Source organism: Choloepus didactylus, chromosome 7, assembly GCF_015220235.1.
Source record: "Choloepus didactylus isolate mChoDid1 chromosome 7, mChoDid1.pri, whole genome shotgun sequence".
Classification (NCBI taxonomy): Eukaryota; Metazoa; Chordata; class Mammalia; order Pilosa; family Megalonychidae; genus Choloepus; species Choloepus didactylus.
The window spans coordinates 99,179,735-99,192,569 of NC_051313.1; the positions used below are offsets into that span (position 1 = coordinate 99,179,735).

Consider the following 12,835-nt stretch of genomic DNA (forward strand, 5'->3'; position numbering starts at 1 on the left):
TCTCCCCACTCTCAAGAGGGGGTTACATTTCTCTATGTGGGGGCCTCACTGCCTCTCTTATATCCCCTTCTGGGGAGACGGCAGACCACAGTCATTTCCCTTGTCAATAATGAGGAGAATTTTCTGTTCAGCAGCCATATCGAGGGCTGCTTCTGTAAAGGAGAAAGTGTGCCATGATCCCAGTGTGGCTGGAGCCCTCTCTTCTTCCTGGCGTCTGCAGTGAGGAACGAGGGTTTCTGTGGTTGCTCGTTAGCAGTCAGCAGAGAAATCCTGATGGCAGTGGGTTGTGATGTCAGTCACTTCTGTACCATTGTGAGGACTAGAATATGATAGGTGTGGTATCAAATCACAGAGCTGGAGGGGCCAAGGCTAAGGGATCTTGGCCTGAAGACCTTTTCAGTGGCAGAGAAACCTGCTGCCCTCCCTCCGGACCCATCGCTCTTTCCTACCATGATGCTCTCGTATACTTGGTTTCTCAGGAAAAGAATAAGTTTCATATGATTGGCGGGGATGGTATTTAAGAACCTAGGGCAGGAAGAGCTTTCAGAAGCCATCTACTTTACTTCTTTGACTCATGGCAGTATTATACCTCTGTGTTTTATTCTTAAATATCTCCAGAAATGCATTACTACTACTCTCTGACCTCTAGTCCCCATTTCTTCCTCTTTATATGGTAGTTTATATATTTAGCTTCATTTTCTTTTCCTGTAGTTTGAGCATTGCCTTGTGTTTTAACAAATTAAGAAGCTTCATATTTTGGTTTCATTTTACTTCTCTTGTGGATTATTAATTTTTGCCTGCCATCTTTTACAGGAGGGCTCTGGGCCACTATCCGAGGTTTTGGTTTGGAAGATGTTAGCCTGGTGTTATTTGGTTCTCAGGCTTGTGCCATCAACGTTACTACAAGCAATTCACAAAGAATTCAATGTAAAGTTCCACCCAGGGTAAGTGGAATCCTTTGGCATCTCCTTCTCTCTGAGTGGGTCACAATTATTAATGTGCAGCATAAGGTTTTTTAAAAATTCAGTTGTATTGAGGCATAGTTACATACCATACAGTCATCCACAGTTTACAATCAGTTGTTCACAGTACCATCATATAGCTGTGCATTCATCACCACAATCAATTTTTGAACATTTTCATTACTCTCAAAAAAAAGAATAAAAATAAAAGTAAAAAAGAATACTTAAATCATCCCATCCCCCTATCCCACCGTATTTTTCATTTAATTATTGCTCCTATTTTTCTACTCATCTGTTCATACACTGAATAAAGGGAATGTGAGCCACAAGATTTTCACAATCAGTCAGTCATACCATGTAAGCTACAGTTACACAATCATTTTCAAGAATCAAGGCTACTGGGTTTCAGTTCAACAGTTTCAGGTATTTCCTTCTAGCTATTCCAATACACTAAAAACTGAAAAGCGGTATCTATATAGCACATAAGAATACCCTCCAGAATGACCTCTCAACTCCATTTGAAATCTCTCAGCTGCTGAAACTTTATTTTGTTTCATTTCTCTTCCCCCTGTTGGTCAAAAAACTTTCTCAATCCCATGGTGCTGGGTCCAGGTTCATCCCCCTGAGTCATGTCCTGCATTGCCACGCAGATTTACACCCCTGGGAGTCATGTCCCATGTAGGGGAGGAGGGCAGTGAGTTTACCTGCAGAGTTGGCTTAAAGAGAGTCCACATCTGAGCAACAAAAGAGATTCTCTGGGGGAGACTTTTAGGCACAGTTATAAGCAGGCTTAGCCTCTTCTTTGCAGTAACAAGCTTCATAAGAGCAAGCCCGAAGATTGAGGGCTCGGCCTACTAAATTGGTAGTCTTCAATGCTTGTGATTCAATGCTTGTGATTCAGTGATTCCCCAGGTGGGGAAGTTTAGTATTTTCTCATTTTCCCCCAGTTCCTCAGTGGGGTACTGCAAATACATTTTTATTCTCTGCCCAAATTACTTTGGCAAGTATTGGGATTTCACACTAATCTGTACAAACCTATCAGATTTCACTTCCTATTCAAAGTTTCATGTAATTATGGCGTTTGGATAAACTGACCATACAAGTTAAATGATTTAGTGTGTTACAGAAAATATAGATCCTGCACCAAATAAACATCTCTTCCCTTGGTGTCACACAGAAGTTGAAGTTTTAAAACACTGTCAATAATGTCACTTGCTCTTTGGCCTGATATGCCTTATTCCTAATCAGATCCACTTCATTCATATCTCTAATTGTAGTCTGAACTCTTTCAGCTTTTTTAACAGTTGCTGTATGAGGTAGTACTGACATTCATAGCAGCTGAGCTCTAGTTCTGAGTCTTGGGTGTCACACAGATACCGAAATTTCCAGAGACCGACCAGATTATACACAAAGAGTTCAGCATTTCAGAATTTAGAGATAACCATTACAACTCAGGAAAATATGTGACTGCTGTAAGAGCTTACAATCTAGAGACCTTTACAGTAAGCCTTCCCCTGTGCTCCAAGATTCAATTCTCAGAGTTTACACATTATAGTTAGTCCATATTAGTGAGGCATTAAAATGTTTTGTCTTCTCATTTCTGGTATATTTCAGTCAAAACAGCATAAGGTTTTGAGTGAATCACTTCTTGGAACTAAGTTAACTGACATAACCTTCTCATCATGAGAGTATTGTTATACTACTTATATTGCCTGTCTTACTATGAAGTGGGAAACTGACCCCACCTATGGGGCTTTAATTAACATCAGCGAATTCATTTAAAAAGAAGACAAACAGGTAATCCCAGTCAACATTCCCAGTGAGTGTTAGTACCATAGAATAAATGAATTTATCTAGTGCACGTTCTGGGTGTGGGTTTGCAAAATTCGCATAACTTGTAATCTCACTTCTCTCTCAAACAAATGAACAAACAACAAATAATTTGGTTTTCACCAGCAATTTTGTTTTGTGGTAGGGATGTGAAAGGTGGAACTTAGAAACTTCTGGAATGTCCAGTTTACCACTGAATAATATCCCATTGTTTCATTCACCACAGTTTGTTTATCACCCATTGAAGGGCTCATTGGCTGCTTCTGATTTGGAGCAATTGTGAGTAAAGATGCTATAAACATTTGAGTACAGGTTTTGTGTGGATGAAAGTTTTCAATTCCTTTGGGTAAACACCCAGAAGCGTGATTGCTGGATCATACGGTAAGCCTATGTTTAGCTTTGTAAGAAACTACCAAACTGTCAGTTTCTTACAGTGGCTGTACCATTTTCCATTCCCATCAGCAAAGAATGAAAAATCCTTTCTTCCCATCCCCTTGCATGTTCAAAGGCTGGTGTCATTTATTAGCTATGGACTCTATATAGTCACATCTTCCATCTTTCACTCCAGCATTTTTTCCTCTTCCTATTGTTCTGTAACTTTTGGAGACAGAATGGTATAGTGTTAAGAGTACAAACTAGCTCTACTATTTACAAGCTGTGTGACCTGGAGAAAATTGCTTACCTTTTCTGTGTGTGTTTCTTCATCTTAAAGTGGAAATAATAGTACTACTTACCTTGTAGGGTTACTAAGAAGATTAAATTATTATATTAGTTAGTATTTGCTAAGTACTTAGAATAGTGCCTAATACTCTTAAGTGTTTGTTAAGTAAATGAAAAAAAAAATGTTTTCCTACTCATCAAACGCCTCATTTTCAACTGAAAGTCATATGTAAAATCTTTATCAGACTTCTTAGTGTGAGAACCAATAATCTATGGATTATTAGGACCTTTGGAAAGTCATGTTGTTTATCTTCTCAGAATCAAGAGATGGCTGCCTACTGAACAAATAAAGATCCCCTGGGAGGGAGGGTTTAGAACATCCCTTGGTCACTGTTCCCACGTTTTTATCTCATCCAGTTCCTTAAATGTCATGAAAAGTTAGCCTTTGTATGTAAAATGCATGCTATTCCATACGCGGTTGTAATATAATTTAATTAGATCCTATTACTGGATATTTAGATAATTCCCAAATTTTCCCTACTGTAAAGAACATTGCTTTGATTATCCTAGTAACCATATTTTGAGGCACATTTATTTTCTCAGGACAAATTAATCTAAATTCTAAAGCTTATGATATGTAGTATCCAGTTGTCTGACAGTCTTTTTCAGTTTATACACCTACCATCACTATGTGAGTGTCTGATTTTTGGTACTTTGGCTGACACTGGATATTATCACTTTGAGATACATATTCATTGCTTTAATGGATAAAATTTATACTGTTTGGATTTCTTATACTAGACAGGATGAACATTAAAAAGTAAACTTTTGGTTTTGATTAAAATGATACATATTAATAGGGAAATAGTGAAACAATCATGCTTCCCCATCCATTTTCCCCTTTTTTTCGAGTCTTTTAATTCTTCTGAATATAATTACAGTAACATTTTTATTAACTCAATAATCTATGTTTACGTTATTATATTATCTGCATGATGCTGGCAGAGCCAGATATAATTTTTTTATACTTTGTTTTTTTTTTCTGGAGTTCCTAACTTTTTTCTTAAAATGTCTTATAAAAATCTTCTGTCTTTTCAAAAAGTTCTATCATAACAGTTAGTGTTTTTCTTTGAAGCTCTCTGCTCTCCTGCTCCAATCTGGTTGGCTGTTTCCTAGGTTTCTTCCACTGATTTCATCCTAGTCCTTCCTGTGCTTTCCTGGGTAGATTCACTGTTTCTTGGAGTTAGTATTTTCTCATTTTTGGTTGCCCCCTTGTTTTCTGAGGTCATTGCCTTAAGAAACATCCTAAGAAGGAGTATGTGTTGAGAGGTTGGGGAGATTTTATAAGTACTTACATTTCTGAAAGTACTCACACTTGATGGATAGTTTAACTAGGCATAGATACTTATTTGAAATTGCCATATTTTGCAGGTCGTAAATGATTGAATATTGGCAGCTTAAAATGGTTGAGTCTATAGATGAAAATAATTTTTCCTAAGAATTTTTAAAGCATATTTCTTTTGTCTTCTAGCATCAATATTGTTATTGAGATTCAATGTTATTCTAATTTTCAGTCCTTTGTAGGTAACTTGCATTCTCCTCTTTTGGAGCTCTAGGAACCTCTAATTTGACAATGATACACTTTGACAGGAATCTTCTTTTATTTATTATGTTGACCATTTAATGGACTCTGTCAGTCTGGTGACTCATGTCCTTCAGTTCTGAGACCTTCTCTTCCCTCCCTCCCCCTCTCTTCTGTTCTTTTCCCTTTCGCTCCCTTCTTGTCAATTTACTCTGTCCTCAGTTTCTCTGTTTTTCTTCCTGGGACTCCTATTTGTTAGATGTCAGATGTCTTGGATCAATCTTTATGTCTTTTATCTTTTCCTTTATTCTTTCAATCTCTTTGTTCCTTTACCTTATTGGAGATTTCTTCAACTTCATCTTCCAAGACTTTTACTGAAGTTTATTTTGGAAATACTATTTTTAATTTCCAAGAGTTCATTTTGTCAATACGATTTTTATTTGCCAAGAGTTTGTTTTTATTTTGACTGCTCCTATTTTATTCATGCAACATCTTCTTGAACTTCAATTAGTCTTTTTTTAAAGTTGGCTTCTTTCTCTATATTACCTCAGTGTCTTCCAGAGTTATATTTCTGTTTACCCCAGCTTCTCCTATGCTGGATGATTTCATGTTTAAGAGAGAGGGACTTAAAGGGTGACCTCAGCTCAGTGGACATGGATGAGTCTTGTGGACTGCGGGGCTGTCATTTAGGGAGACTGAGCAAGGAGCTGGCTACACTGTTGGTGACATTCAAATGCTATTCAATTTCTCAGGGGATCACTCAAAACTCACCCCTTGGAGGAGTTACCTAGCTGCTGACATTCTGTATGTGTCAAGGGAGGGATGGGCATTTCATTGTTTCATGTAATATTCCTGACTTCAGCTCTGTATTTCGCCTTCAGCTCTATATTTTGCTTCATCACAGTCTCTCTGGTGTTCTACAGGGCAAATGATTCCTTTTGTCTTGGAAGAGGAAGCGCTCTCTATCCTGCTATATCAGCTACTACCCTTCCAACTGTTTTCTGTCTTTCAAAACTGGGTTTAAGTTCTGAAATTTAAATTGACTTTACTCCTGTTGTTTACATTGTTGTGAATTAGAAGTATTTTTTCTTTACCATCATTTTGGTGGGGTCTTCAGAAGGAGAGAAGAAAAATACATATGCCCAATCCCCCATCTTTAATCAGAAATCTGAATAATTTTTCAAATGTTTATTGGATATTTTTAGCCCCTTTGTGAATTACTAGTCTAGTGTATGCCTATTGCCCATATCCCCCCTCACCCCCACTTTCTTCACAACCGCTGTTGGAGTAATTGTCTCTTTCTCATAGATTTGTAAAATCTTTTATGTATTAAATACATTAATCCTTTGTCAGATATTTCAGGTATTTTCATCCCAGTTTGTTATTTTGCTTTTCAATCTATAATGTATTTTTTGGTAAAGCGTCTCTTCTGTAAGTTATAGCTGCAAAGGAGAAGGGGAAAGTGGATTTTAAATAGGCAAATTTTTATCAGATAAAATACAAAGAACTCAGTGATGATTGAGATGATGGGAGTTGGGGTATCTTGTGAGGGAGGGAGAGAGACCAAAGCTGATTCTGAGGTTTCTAGGGCAGACTGCAATGGATTAAAAATAGAATGGCAAGAGGGAATTGAAGAAAATGGATGTAGACGACTCTGTAAAAGAGAAGTTTGGATGATGGGAGAGAAAGGGATGATGGGTAGAAGTGGTTACAGGTGAAGAGAAAGTTTATACAGAATGAGAGTGACATTTAGGAACTTATATAGGATATTATTTAGAAACTGATATACTGGTGCATTGAGGGCCCTGTAAACCCTTTTTCTTAATTTGAATGTTTCAAATTCATTTATTTTTGGTTACATTTTCTGAGGTTTGGATGGGTGGAGGAGAGTACAGATTGAAAGGACTGTGTTGGTGATCTCACAAAGCCTACAGAAAAAAATGTAGACTAATTGTCCACACAGCTCTGCACTGGGCAGTGTATAGAACTGATTCAAAATATCAGTTTTCTTATAGGAGCTTAGATTCTGTTAAATATTTCAGATTTTCTTTCACATAGAAGATTACAATTTTATATTTATGGCAGTGGTTGGGCTAATTTGCATTAAACCATTGACCTTCTGGAAAGGACTCCTAAAAATCAACTGCTCTCTTTTTTTTGAAGGGCAGTATACTACTAAAAACTCAAAATAATGAATGGCTGTCCATTTTAGTTTCCTAGGCTGTTGAAAGCAGATACCATAAAATGGGTTGGCTTTTTTATTTTAATCACATTTTTGTATTGTAGAATATAAAATGTATATATAGAAGTGATAACTTTCCGAGTGCAATTTAACAATTATTTGGAGGGCATATTTCAAAGAATGTTTTGGGTTATAGTTCCACAGTTTCAGTTATTTCCTTATTGTGAAATATATTTGCAAAAAGGTAATAATCTTTCAAAGTATGATTTAACAAGTAGTTAATGTTATGAGTTACAATACCATAGTTTCAGTAATTTCCTTATTGTGAAATATATCATATATACAAAAAGGTGATAACTTTCAAATTACAATTTAACAAGTAGCTATAGAACAAATTTCAAAGGATGCTATGGGTTATAGTTCCACCATTTCAATTCTTTCTTTTTAGCTATTCTAATATCCTAGCAATTAAGAAGAAGAAAATTATATAGAGATTCAGTGTTCATAATCCTTTGTTAAATTCCATCTTGTCTGTTGCTACTCCTTCCTTTAGTTTAATCACTTTCTAAAATGGGTTGGCTTTTAACAATGGGGATTTATTAGCTTACAGTTTTGAGGCTGAGAAAAATTTCCAAATCAAGTCATCATCAAAGTGATGGTTTCTTCCTTGCTGGTGATCCTTGGATCCTCTGCCACATGGCAAGGCACATAGTGGCATCTACTGGTCTCTCCCTTCTCTTCTGGGTTTTGTTGCTTTCAGCTTTGTGCTTCTGTGGCTTTCTCTCTCTCTCTCTCCATGTTCATTCTGTTTATAAAGGACTCCAGTAAGAAGATTAAGACCCATCCTGAATGAGGTGGGTCACACCTAACTGAAGTAGCCCCATCAAAAAGTCCTACTCACAATGGGTTTATACCCACAGGAATGGATTACGTTTAAGAACATGCCTTTCTGGGGTACATACAGCTTCAAACCACCACGCTATATTACCAAATGATAAAAACTTAGAGTTGAAAAAAAAAAAAAAAGAAATGGAAACAGGATGTCTTTTCTTCATTAATTTTTTTCTGAAATAGGAAACTTACAATACAACTATATTCAGATTTCACTGATTAGAAATGTATTATGGTTTAAAGAGGGTTAATGTGAAATTTACCTTTCTAATAGTTTTGAAGAAATGGTTTATTTTACAAATCTATATTTGGAGAAGGATGGCCTTAGAGAATGTTACACCTGTGTTCTCTGGAGTGCAGACTGTTTTCAGCCTTTCACAAACACATTAGAAGCAACCATTTACTTGGGAACAATTGGTGTGTTACTCGCAAATCATTCTTATTTACCCTCTAGAGCAGGTCCCTCTGCTTCTGTTCAATACTGTACTTGGCTAGTCCCAGTATTTGTCACTGCGTTTGAGTGTGTGTGTGCGTGCAAGTATGCACATGTGCACAAGGCTTGAAAGTAGCAAATAAGCCCCGTGAAAACAATTTTGCTGAAATTAACCTTTAAAGCTAATTGTATATGGACTTTTTCTCTTTCCTGAAGTGAGTCTTATTTACTGAGGTTTGATTGTAAAACTTGATTCTCAGGGGGAAGACGGACCCGTTGTGAATGTGACTGTGATAAGAGGGGAACATCCTTGGATTCTTCCTGCAGCGTTTGCATATGTCTCCTCCTTAAATCCAGTGATCATGTCTCTTAGTAGAAACAGAAGCAACATAGCAGGTAAAAGTACATGACATGGCAGGACCTGTTTTGTGTTGCTCCTTCAAGAAAGGCAAGGGATAGCCTATGAATTTATTGAAGATAGTATTATGTTTTGGATGGAAGGTTTTTCCTGACAACCAAGAGATCAGTTTTCTCATCTCAGTCATCATGAAATCAGTGTCCTTTTATCTTTCTCCCTCTGTAAAATTGGGGCTGCTTCATCATGAAGATGATGTGGGAATTCAGAGGTAATGTTTAATTCAGTAAATATTTATTGAGTATCAACTATGTGCCAATAATAACAATATAATAACTTATAATAATAACAGACTTTAATCCTTATCACAGATGTGTAGGATTATTAGCCCAAATTTACAGGTGAGAAAACTGAGGATCAGAGAGAATAAGTAACTTGCCTAAGATACTTTCAATGAGTAGCAGAGGTTGGATTTGAACCCAAGCAGTTTTCTTGCAGATCCCAAGTACATAGCCACTTATAGTTAACTGTAAAATCCCATTTTTTATCAGCAGGTTCAGTGGGAGCAGTTATTCGATATGATTAGAGAACAGAGTGTTCTGATTAAACAAGGATTCTTCTTCCTGGACACATGCTACATATAAAAAGAATGGATTCAGTAGCACCAAACTATGTTAAATAATTTAATCTTTCTTTAATGATTCAGACGATATGCCAAGATGGAATTATAACAATTTATTATCATGTCATAGCATATAGAGTTGAAAAAGTAGCAAGTAATATGGTTAATTGAATGCCAGATAACAGAGTTTTTGGCAGCCATCTGTAAGGGTTTATTGTCAAAGGCCACCATATTTCTCAACGATAAGGCCTGGGCTCAATTTTTCTGGTACTGTTTTCATTTTCCATTGCTCAGGAGTACATAAATAAAGGGAAGTGTCCTTCAGCTTCTCAGTATTCAGATCGGCTAGTGCAAAAGGATTTGCTGCCTCAGGCGACCAAAGAGTGTGAAATGCCTTATTGGTATAGATTCTTCTGAACGAGTAGGAAAGGAAGGAGGGAAATTCATTTTCTCTTTGGAATTCAGTGATTTTGGCTTTTAATAAAATTTCCTACATATAATGAAAAGAATAAATACATTTGCATCAGTTCCTCAAAGGCATTTAGGATTAGCTTGACAATTGACCAAGAGTCCAAGAAGTTCATGTTATTGATGTATACAATGCGATGTGTTATTTTCAGAGTTTACACTTGCATTTAAATAGTTCTATGGGCAGAAAAAAGAAGAACACATTTTAAAACCCACAAAGGGTGGTAGCCTATTTGGAAAGTCTCTTTCGAGTTGGAGTCCTACATAGTTTCATCTAGGAGATGATGTTGATGATGACAATGAAGCCAAGATGAAAACAAAACAAACAAAAAAAAACCAAAGAAACAAAACAAAAAACAAAAAACAAAAAAAAAAAAAGAGAAGGGGAGAGGGATGGAGAAGAAGAATTTGGTGTGGACCGTGTGTGTGCTCTTTGCAGTCAGACAAAACTGGATCTGAATGAATCCCAGCTCAGCCACTTCTTGGCCAGGAATTTAAATTCGTTTATCTGCAATATCCCCATTTGTTAGGTGGGAATAATTCTTTCAAGGTTATTGTGAAAATTGGAGACGAAGTGGGGGAAAGCACCTATCCCAGGAATTGGCAATGGGATAAACACTCAATAAATGCTTTGTTGATGTGAATGTCACCATTCTGCCAGATATTGAGGCTCCAGTCTTCACAGTAGAAACAAGGTGGGGAAGACATGAAGAAGTAAAGAGGATATGGAAAGAAAAAGGAAATGAAGTTAATTGAGGCCTTTTTATGTGCTATACTGTACCAAGTGCTTTCCCATGATATCCAACTCAATCCTTACAATTAATCATATGGGGCAAGTTTTATTACCAAGTTATGGCTGAAAAATACAAGGCTTTGAGAGTCCAAAGTGGGTTAAACAAAGTCATACAGATAGTAAACAGCAGATTGAGGATTTGAGTGCATATTCACAATCTTTTCACCATATCACAATCCCTCTTCTTTGACTTTACTCTTTCAAGCAACTTCATTCTCCACTTCATCTAATCGTCTGCATTGTTTTGTAGATAACGGTTCTGCAATAGTTCTGAAATGTTAGTGGCTAAAAGAGTTTTAAGATGCTTTAGCCCAAGCTTTGTCTCTGGAGGCACTTAAGACTCCAGTTTTCTGCAGACTGAATTTCCTCTCCCCTGTCTCTCCAGTTTGTTGTATAGAATAGCTTCAATCATATCCTTCCCTGGCTTACAAACCTTTGATGCTTTCCATTGTCCACTGAATTGATCCCTCAGGAATAGTTTTCTTGATCCTTAGCCGCAGAACTATCATCACCTTTTCCTGCACTAGCTCCTGTAGAGTCCCCCTTTATCTACACGCTCCTTGTCGTCCAGCAAGTTACCCAATTCTCTTTACTTCTCTCCAAGCCACTGGATGATTAAATAAGAAACTGCCACAAAAGGCTTTGAGTAAAACTATGATGTTTTCAGAATTGAATTATGAGTTTCTTCTTCTCTATCATTTCCTCTTGGTATTTATCTTTCAAATTAGATTTCAAGCACCACAACCCATTACTTAATTTGCACCTCTCTTGTGCTATGTCTTGTATTAAAATTATTGGACACCTAATTTATTAACTTTGAGATCTCTGAGGGCAAGATCTGTGTTTGACTTGTTTTTTTGCCCCTTGTGGCATCTTTTTCATGTTACTCAATAAATATTTGATTTAAAAGGCATTGAATTAAATTGTTCATAATATATTTGGCATTTTAATAGAATTGCTGATTAAATTCAAAATGTATTGAAATAGGAGACAGAAGAGTGGGCTCAGTCCTTGATTTTTTTGATAATTGGCTTTAGGCTTTGGCAGCTGAGCCTTGGTTTCCTGAAAAGCAAAATGCCAGTCCTACTATCTGCCCCCATACGTCATCAGGATAGTGTGGGGATAGAATGGGATAATGCATGTGAAAGTGCTCTGTAAACTGTGAACTACCATACTCATACAAGGCATTATGAGATTCAGCACACACTGAAGATATAGTTTTAGACTTATAACAATAGGAAAGGGGAGGGTGACAAAAAAGAACATGGGGTTCTGTCTGTCAGTGATGAAGATCCTGAGCCCTCCAAACTATTTCTTAATTTGCCTTTTCATGGGGATAGGTTAGTGCTTCTTGAGTACACATGTCCTGATAATTTTGCTTTTATGCACTTGAAGTTATAGGCTGTATGTAGCTCTGTTAAAATAGTTGGTTAGAAGATTCATGAAAAAAATTGGCTTGGCATTAAAACTCTGAGAGTATTAGGCACAGGACTTACTATGTATTTAATCATGTAAGAGTTTTGGAATTGGCTCTGTTGTTGTGGCCACACATCAACATCAGAGGCTAATGGATTCTTCTCAACATAGGAGGTGAGATCCTTTTGATTGGAATGACGTCGCTGGTGAACTACACAGATTTGGATGTAGAAGTCCACATCCGGGACACCTTGGCTTGGGTTTATGCACAGATGGCTCAGGGCCTAGAAGTGGAGCTGCCCCCACTGCCAGCCGGCCTCCACCCAATTTCAGTCTTCATCAATGGAGTCAGCATTTGCTCACAAGGGTGAGGTGGACACTTGCCATTTTAGGTCTGTTTGATGGCCTTGGACATTCATTTGGGGAATTCCGGTTTTTGAGATAGGTCTGTTTGTTGTTTTGTTTTGTTGTTGGTTTATATCCCCCTTAGGGGATAGAGATATGAGAATGATAAAATTTGAACAAGGCTTTGAAATCCCATAGACTGGTTCACTCCAAGATGCACCCTAGAGAAACCTTTGATTTACTACTTGTCTTAGTTTCCTATCTGCTAAAACAAACACCTTATAATGGGTTGGTTT

At 37.1% G+C, this 12,835-nt stretch overlaps 1 protein-coding gene across 9 annotated transcripts in view; it reads left to right on the forward strand.

Moving 5' to 3' along the window:
* PKHD1 (PKHD1 ciliary IPT domain containing fibrocystin/polyductin) overlaps nucleotides 1-12,835 on the forward strand; it is a 473,530-nt gene that overhangs the window by 53,346 nt on the left and 407,349 nt on the right. For all 9 annotated transcript variants that reach the window (XR_005217861.1, XM_037842918.1, XM_037842911.1 and 6 more), the window contains 3 exons: nucleotides 814-944; nucleotides 8,801-8,936; nucleotides 12,366-12,561. Coding sequence is in view for 8 of the 9 variants with exons in the window: in XM_037842918.1 (XP_037698846.1) it covers nucleotides 814-944; nucleotides 8,801-8,936; nucleotides 12,366-12,561 (463 nt within the window). In the remaining variant the exon portion in view is untranslated. The remainder of the gene's footprint in view (nucleotides 1-813; nucleotides 945-8,800; nucleotides 8,937-12,365; nucleotides 12,562-12,835) is intronic.